Source organism: Leptodactylus fuscus, chromosome 2 (genome assembly GCF_031893055.1).
Source record: "Leptodactylus fuscus isolate aLepFus1 chromosome 2, aLepFus1.hap2, whole genome shotgun sequence".
Classification (NCBI taxonomy): Eukaryota; Metazoa; Chordata; class Amphibia; order Anura; family Leptodactylidae; genus Leptodactylus; species Leptodactylus fuscus.
The window spans coordinates 96,783,559-96,792,776 of NC_134266.1; the positions used below are offsets into that span (position 1 = coordinate 96,783,559).

Consider the following 9,218-nt stretch of genomic DNA (forward strand, 5'->3'; position numbering starts at 1 on the left):
AGCTTCTATTGCTTGTTATGGGTAACAAAGACATTAATATACTTTATAATTTAATAAATGAGTGTCTACATGTTTAGTTAATATTAGGCTGCATTTAGCAAAACTGTCTAATGGATAAACTGGCCATAACAACCAATCTCCATTGTTTTTCAGAGTAGTTTAAAAATGGAGACAACAGTATGGCCTAGTTCACATCTGCATCGGTAATCTGTTCGGGGGAGTCTGCATGGGGACCCCCCGAACAGACTATCGAACACATTTGCAAGCGGTGTGCAGTGAAAGCACACGGACCCCAAAGACTATAATGGGGTCCATGTGCTTTCTGCATGGTCTCCGCACGGAACATGCGGACAGAAAAGTAGTTCATGATCTACTTTCCTTTGGAGTCTATGGGGTCCGTCTGCTTTCACTGCACACCGCTTGCAAATGCGTTCCGTAGTCCATTCGGGGGGGGGGGGGGGTCCCTCCCAAACAGATTACCGACGCAGATGTGAACTAGGCCTAAGAGTACTAGTATCTGATACTGATTTGTAACCTATTGCTAGGCCATCAGTCGCGTAGTCTAGAAAACCCCTGCAGCATCAAAGTAGCCAAAGCCTTTGTATGAGACACTCACTTACAGCATTACAGATTGTGACTGAAGGCACATTTTAGCATTTTATTTCTGGGACTATATATAATTCATATTGAAAAAGAATTGTCTAGCTAAAGAGAATTAGGACAGGTGTCATGTGAACAGTTCCTATATGTCACTGCACATGTCTGTTGTGCATCTTACCTGTCCTTTTTTCTGTGGCATCCACTCCAGCCAATGGGCATGATTCACTCTGAGTACTGTTACGATGTGATGTGTCTTCAGATTTAGCAGTAGTTGGAGAGTCCAGCTGAAGAGGCTTAGGGACATGTTTCTTTTTCTTCTTTGGAAGCTTTTGTTTGGCCATAGCAAGAGAATAATACATTCCAAAATTATTCACAATGACTGGAACAGGCATTGCGATGGTAAGCACACCAGCCAGGGCACACAGAGCCCCCACCAACATGCCAGACCAGGTCTGTGGATACATGTCCCCATACCCAAGTGTGGTCATGGTTACCACTGCCCACCAGAATCCTATGGGAATGTTCTTGAAGTGTGTGTGGTTGCTTCCAGTTGGATCTGATGACTTTGCCCCTATTCGTTCTGCATAATAGATCATGGTGGCAAAAATAAGAACCCCCAAAGCTAAAAAGATGATTAGAAGCAGAAACTCATTTGTACTGGCACGTAGAGTGTGCCCTAATACTCGCAGCCCAACAAAATGTCTTGTCAGTTTGAATATACGTAGAATCCGGACAAAGCGAACTACGCGTAGGAAACCCAGAACATCCCTTGCAGCTTTGGATGACAAGCCACTGAGACCCACTTCTAGGTAAAATGGCAGAATGGCCACAAAGTCTATGATGTTGAGAAGGTTCTTCACAAAGACCAATTTATCTGGACAGCAGGTTATTCGGACTATGAATTCCAGGGTGAACCAAAAAACACAAACCCCTTCTATATACGTCAAAACTGGTTCTGTTTCCACTTCCGTTACCACTGAGGTCTGTGTCACATTTCCATCTATGACCAGTTCTGTTACATTTATTTCCACAATAAAAGCCTCATGGGTCTCCAAGCAGAAAGTGGTAATAGAGAGTAGGATGAAGAAAAGAGAAATAAAGGCCACTACCTGCAACAGAAATGAAAAGACAAGCAAAGATTTTCCATTTGCACACATTCAAATTATGGAAAATGTATCTATGGAACAAAAACCTGTCTGCATGAGGTTTCAGCGAGCAATATGTATCCTATTTACATGTCCTAAAATGAACTAATTTTCATTTGCAGCTACAGTCCGCCTATTTCCTGAGCAATCACTTAGGTCATTCAGGTTGCTGGGCATTCAGCCAATAGTAAAGTGAGATACCCAGAGTCTGTTTCGATGATTCTACATATGTGAGAAAACCTCGACTCATCCACACATGCTCTTGGTATGAATAGGCGGAAATATATTTTGGATTTTTTGGGAATAGGATACCACTCAAACCTCTAAATAAAGCCTTCATCATGATGCCATACTAACAGTAAACTTGTGGGTGCCTTTGTACCTCCTAAACTGTTAATCAATTCTCTGGTTCATCCACTGTACCACAGCTGATATCACAGGTCTGTTTAGGGGTAGTGTGACTGATGGTTTGCCATAATTCACTGTATGTAATAAACATTACCATGTTGCCTAAGGTTCTGAAAAGAGTGTACACAGTGATTTACATTGTCACACTTATTTTTTATAATTATGTGGATGGAAAGAGTTGTATTATCATATTTAATATAACGTAACTGCAATTTTTTTGGTCAGCTTTATCCATGGATGGAAACAAACATCTTGAAGCCCCTTGGCCCTAATGCAAAATATGTCACGGTGCTCCCACTTATGTGCTATGTATAATACAGGTGTCTTCTAATGTTTTAGAGAGACCTTTGGACCCTAAAGCTCAAGGGCTTGCTCACTCTAAACCCCCTATAACTATACCCCTGGATGACAGAAGCAAAGCCTTTAGGAGGAGGTACAAATATAGCAGGAACTACTTCTCTTCCACAGAGTAGCAAGACTCAAAACCAGAACCTCATGTTTCCATTACTTTTACTAATGCTCTACCACCTTTTGGGGTCATTGAGGGCATCAGGGTTTTAGAAGGTATGCCAACTCCTACAGGGCATTGCTCTCAAGTCCCTAAGATCTTAGGGGAAAGTTCAAAGATTCATTACATAGCAAAACTTACCCTGGCAGCTTTAGATGAATAGGGATCCTCAAACAGTGCCCAGGTCTTGTTCTGCCATCTCTTCCAACGACCTCTGGACCTGTCTGCCCTTTCCTCTATACACAGTAACTCAGGTGTGGAGTCCTTCTCCTCATCTCCATCTTCTGGTTCTACGTTCTCAAAAATATCCAAAGCCTCTTCAGCTTCCCGGTGCTGCCTGTAGGTCATCCAGCAACAAGGCTCCACATCTGTCTCATCAATGCCCCAGAATGCCAACTCCTCCTCAAAGAGAGGGCCACAGATGTCCGCCGGGCAGTGCAGCTTCCCGGTGCGGTAGTAGTTGAGGACATAGGAGAAGATCCCCGGGTGCCTATCAAAGAAGAACTCGTTCTGCTCCGAGTCACAGTCCAACTGACTGGAAGTGTCAGGGTCTGCCAGCCATGCCAGGCGAGTGCCAGGCAACGTCCTCAAGGTGCTCTTATAGGTCTCATGCCGAGTGCCCCCCACATTGATGATGATCTTGCCGGAGTCTTCCCCCTTTGCCATCTCCTCCTTCAGACATGTTTTGGAGGGGGGTTTGTTCCCAGACTTTCGTCCACGGTAAGATGAGACACACACCGAACTAATCATAGATTTCTCCGGGTAAGACCCCTTTAGACAGTCTCAGGGGTTTCCAGAGAGACTGTCTGGGGTATGAGACAGCACGGATCTGCCAACAGGTGACGGAGGGAGGAGGAGAGAGCTGCAGAGAGCAAGACGCTGGGGATGGGAGTGACCGTGATGATGAGGAGGAATTGTCTATGGCAATTGGCGAATTCAACCAGCAATCATGGCACAAACGACAACAAACACGATCGCTGGAGGCAGAGTAATGGTACGAGGTAATGAGGTGTATGCTGGGGGTTATAGTGCTGCACTGTGGTGTATGCTGGGGGTTATAGTGCTGCACTGTGGTGTATGCTGGGGTAATAGTGCACAGTCCTATACTGATGTGAGGTGTATGCTGGAGGTTATAGTGCTGCACTGTGGTGTATGCTGGGGGTTATAGTGCTGCACTGAGGTGTATGCTGGGGGTTATAGTGCTGTACTGAGGTGTATGCTGGTGGTTATAGTGCTGCACTGAGGTGTATGCTGGGGATTATAGTGCACAGTCCTATACTGATGTGAGGTGTATGCTTGAGGTTATAGTGCACAGTAGCACAGTCCTGCACTGAGGTGTCTGCTGGGGGTTATAGTGCACAGTCCTATACTGATGTGAGGTGTATGCTGGGGGTTATAGTGCACAGTACTACAGCCCTGGCACTGAGGTGTAATGAGAGGTGTATGCTGGCGTTACAGTACACAGTGCCACAGCACTGAGGTGGCTGCTCCACCTGTGCGAGTACTATAGTAACTGAGTAGCCGCTGAGGCACGTAGGGCTGCTCCACCTGTACAATGACTTGCTCGCACACCCTGCTGCAGCCTACTCCACCTGTACAATGACTTGCTCGCACACCCTGTTGCAGCCTACTCCACCTGTACAATGACTTGCTCGCACACCCTGTTGTAGCTTACTCCACCTGTACAATGAATACCCCTGTTGTCGCCTACTCCACCTGTACACTGACTTGCTCACACACCCTGCTGCAGCCTACTCCACCTGTACAATGACTTGCTCGCACAGCCTGCTGCAGCCTACTCCACCTGTACACTGACTTGCTCACACACCCTGCTGCAGCCTACTCCACCTGTACAATGACTTGCTCGCACAGCCTGCTGCAGCCTACTCCACCTGTACAATGACTTGCTCGCACAGCCTGCTGCAGCCTACTCCACCTGTACACTGACTTGCTCACACACCCTGCTGCAGCCTACTCCACCTGTACACTGACTTGCTCGCACACCCTGTTGTAGCTTACTCCACCTGTACAATGAATACCCCTGTTGTCGCCTACTCCACCTGTACACTGACTTGCTCACACACCCTGCTGCAGCCTACTCCACCTGTACAATGACTTGCTCGCACAGCCTGCTGCAGCCTACTCCACCTGTACAATGACTTGCTCGCACAGCCTGCTGCAGCCTACTCCACCTGTACACTGACTTGCTCACACACCCTGCTGCAGCCTACTCCACCTGTACACTGACTTGCTCGCACAGCCTGCTGCAGCCTACTCCACCTGTACACTGACTTGCTCACACACCCTGCTGCAGCCTACTCCACCTGTACACTGACTTGCTCGCACACCCTGCTGCAGCCTACTCCACCTGAGCTCACACTAACACTACTTATTGATGCTGAGACTACTACACGGATGCTAGCAGTGTGTACAGGCACCTTTCTCTTCTAGCCGCCGAGCGAGCTGTTCTTAAGATTCCTTCCCACACAGATATTAAGACCTCTTTGCTCTCAGGCAGCGCGTAGGCCCCTTCTTCCTAGGTAGAGAACAGGATGGAAGTTGCTGAGATGTGAGAACACGTTTCCTTGACGCTGCGGCTGCGAGATCAACAATTGGTCTTCTCCTGAAGTAATGAAGGTTCTCGTGCTGCCTGCGGTCTACAATCTCCCAGGAGGGCAGCCAGGCACCAAGTCCTCAATTCCAAGATGGATGTGAGGGAAGTTTGCTTAGCAGCACATACCCTGAGAGCAGCAGCTGAGGCTCCTGGATGGTGCCCTTCCAATGTCACCCGTCCTCGGTAACTGGAGCTGGAGCTAATGGAGAGGCGTCACTCCCCGAACTAGGGGCTGCTTGTCCTTGCAGCAGGTGGAGGCAGACTGTGAGCTGTAACCCTTTCACCCTGGATGCTGCGAGCTCTGCTGTCATGCAGCTGGTTCTCCTTTGCTTTCAGGATTGCTGGCTGTCATTTATATAAACACAAACCTGTGGGAGGACCCCAGGAATTTTGCAAGGGCATGCAAAATGTGCAGATCAATACAACATCCTTATGATAAAGTGGCTTGTCTTCATTAGTAAAGCTTTCAAATAGGATACTGAAGTATAAAGACATCAAGGAGGATGGAGAGGATGTTAACATAACATCTACACTATAGTTTCCTGGACTGCTTCTTAGAAGATGAGAACAGGTAACTTTGCTATATAAAGTAGAAGGAAAGATTCCTTGGTTTGAAGATATGAATAGAAATATCCAAAGCTTGCCAACAATAGCATTTATTGTAAGACGAGTAGACAATGATAGATGTTTATATCACGACTAAAGATTCACTTATGCTATTGCATACTACACTATAAGGTATTTGTGTATATACACCTGTATCTCAAACAGTAAAGTATTACTATAAAACTATATTAAACTGCTATTATAATTGCATTACAATTACAACTATATATATATTTATATGTATACTGTGTGTGTGTATATATATATATATATATATATATATGTGTGTGTGTATGTAACAGAAAAGTGTGATAGATAAAGTTGAATGCTTTGATTTATTTCCCGTCAGCCCGTTTCACGTGTTGATTTTAGTAAATACTTGTATTCCTTATGAAACAATTCCAGAGCATCTTCTCTCAGAACTGTGTCTTGTGTTATTTCTGAGTTACTCCTAGAAATGCCAAACTGACAACTTAGTGTTACCATTTTCCCTGTCAAAAGGGTGTGTCTGTGCATTCTGATACCGTCTGCACAGTATGGCTGAGGCCCCACGTTGTGGAAATGCAGATTTTTTTGTTGCGGTTTTTTGTGCCAAAGTCAAAAGTGGATTGAGCAGAAGGGAGAAGTATAAGAACTTCCTATATATTTCCCATTCCTTATGTAGCCACTCCTAGGTTTGGCTCAAAAAAATGCAGCTAAATCTGCAACAAAAGAAGCTGCGTTTCCACAACGTGGGGCCTCAGCCTATATTAATAGACAGTGTCAAAGTGTGAAAGGATGACCCTTCACTAGGTAATACCCAGTTGTTAAATCCTTCAAGGAGGAAACCGAGTAACAGAGTGAAAACAAGGTCCATCATTATTCCATGGAGATAATCACAAACATTTGCATTGAATAATGCTCTTCTATGGGGGTTGGGTCTTCTCAAAGCATATATAATATATGGTGGAACTGAAAATGGAAGAAATAATACCTGAATACTGAGGTGGTGTTTTGGAGAAGTTTCAAGGGAATGTTCGTAGAATTGTCCATATGTAGCTATTGAACTAAATGGTGCTCCAGGGCCATGCCTGAGTCTTCTAGTGCAGGGTCCCCAACCACCGGTCCGCAGTCAAGTTTAGCAATGGGTGCGGGGCCATGTGAAGCCTTGCTGCTGCTACAGCTCAGCTCCTGCCGTCTGCATCCTGCAAAGTCTCCCTCAGGAGGAGGAGAAGAGCTCCGTAGAGAAAAGTGAAAAAGAAAAACCACCAGGTACCTACTGCGGGGAGGGAGGTCGGGGCTACTTCTATTAATGTCAGGAATTTGGGGTTATTAAACTAGTTTTAGTAACTCCATGTGCTTCACATTAATATCAATTAACCCCATCATGTCCCTTACATTAATCCCTGTGTGCTTCACATAACGGTTACTAATATGTGAGACATATGTAGGAACTAATGAAGGACCTCAATGATGAAGATAATTATTACCTCCATATGTCTCACATATCAGTAACCCTTATGTAAAGCACACAGGGGTTAATGTGAGGGACATGATGGGGTTAACTGCTATTACTATGAGGCACATGGAGTTACTAAGCTGTAATGTACATAACCATACTTTTTATTCACAACTGAGGATAAAAGTGTGGACCCAGTGGCATGAGGGCTGGTTCACACCTGCGCCCGGTGTCCGCTTTCAGGTTTCTGTCTTCTGCCCGAGAAACTGGTCACTTTTTAAACCCATTCATTTGAATGAGTGTGCAAAGTGTCCACCGGGGAGCGTCTTCTGGTCTGCGCAGCGATCACCCCCATCCTTAACCCTGCCCCTCAACCACACCCCTTCCCTGCCCCATCCACACCCCTTCCCGCCCCTACCGGGCCATAGACAAATGATCTTGCTGAAACTGGTCCCTGCTGGAAAAAAGGTTGGGGACCACTGTTCTAGTGCATTTACCTCAGACATTCACCATAGGACCATTTAGCTTGTTTGCATAGAGAATTTTTAGTTCTGCAAACTAACATGTCGCCAAAGCACAGGAAAGGTATGTTTGAAAAGCTTATGTATTGCCTGCATACCACTGTTAGTAGCTGTATATGGATATATCTGCTCATACACTCCCTTTAATATAGATATATTGAGTGTAATGAAAGGTTCTCTTTAAATCTTATAGTAAACTGGATGCAGACTGTAAATGAAACTGTCATAATGTGGAATATTTTATCATAAGTAATTTAAATACCAAATTATAAATATGAATCTGCCACAAGTCAAATTATTGTACAAGGTCACAATTGTGTACCACCCTCCAGACATTGCATTAATCTGTGTAGATAAGATGAATGGTGCAGACCCTGGAATTACCTAGCCTCATTACTCCCATTCATAAATGCTTATTATTTCTTCTACTTACTAGTACATAAGCCTTGGAATCCTTTCCTGGATATATGGCTGATGTTCTTGGGTGTCTCCATTCATACAAATAGCATTTGTCCACTTTAGTGAACATAAGTAACTGCCTTATATTCCAAATGCTCCTTAAAGCTCAAGTGCTTATATGTCCTCTACAAGCAACGCTGCAAGATACTTTACAGCACATTAATGCATTTAGACCATACTACTATCACTTTAGGTCTTTTAATTTTTCAACACTCTTCTCTCTGGAGTTTTTCTCCATGGTTGTAGAAGGATAAAAGTCATATGCAGAAGTTTGCTGAATTTGCATAATACGTTAGTATTATTATGAGTTCGCCAAATTCGCTTTTGCTTACCATTACCTGTTCAGTATGCAATTGCAAGGTCTATATTTTTCAGTGAAAAAAACATTGAAGACTTCTACAAACCTTAATATTACTTTTATGGAGGAGCAATGAAGAAGATGTTTGATTTGCAAAGTTGCCGTGTTGTATTTATATCTTGTATAGTATTTGCCATATTTATTGTGTAACCATATGTATTCTACATTCTACCTTGGCATCTCCTGCCTTTTCTTCCTTCACCATTCCTTTGAAGAACTACTGTAGTCAGACCCCATACCCTTACCTGTAATTCCCCCTTTTCTCCCCACTTTATAACTCTGTGTAACAGTCAATGTTATTTTAATGAGTATATTATAGGGATACTATCATTAAAACGCAATTTTTTATGACTAACACGTAGGAATAGCCTTAAGAGAGGCTATTCTTCTCCTACCTTTAGATGTCTTCGCCACCGTTCGGTAGAACAGTAAGTAAGCGGCCATTTTCTTGTGGCCTGTTGGCATGCGCAGTCGGCTCTGCCGAGGCCTAGAAGTTTTACCCCCAGCGCCGGAAGAAGACGTGTGAAGAGGCCGTTCCTGAAGAAGATGTAGACGGTACTG

At 44.4% G+C, this 9,218-nt stretch overlaps 1 protein-coding gene across 1 annotated transcript in view; it reads right to left on the minus strand.

The window, feature by feature from the left end:
* Positions 1 to 3,666, minus strand: part of KCNC4 (potassium voltage-gated channel subfamily C member 4) — a 68,938-nt gene extending 65,272 nt beyond the window's left edge. The window contains exons 1-2 of the mRNA XM_075264215.1: positions 2,803 to 3,666; positions 779 to 1,709 (exon numbers count right to left, since the gene is read on the minus strand). Of these exons, the coding sequence (XP_075120316.1) occupies positions 779 to 1,709; positions 2,803 to 3,411 (1,540 nt within the window). The 5' untranslated portion in view covers positions 3,412 to 3,666. The remainder of the gene's footprint in view (positions 1 to 778; positions 1,710 to 2,802) is intronic.
* Positions 3,667 to 9,218: the final 5,552 nt, after the last annotated feature.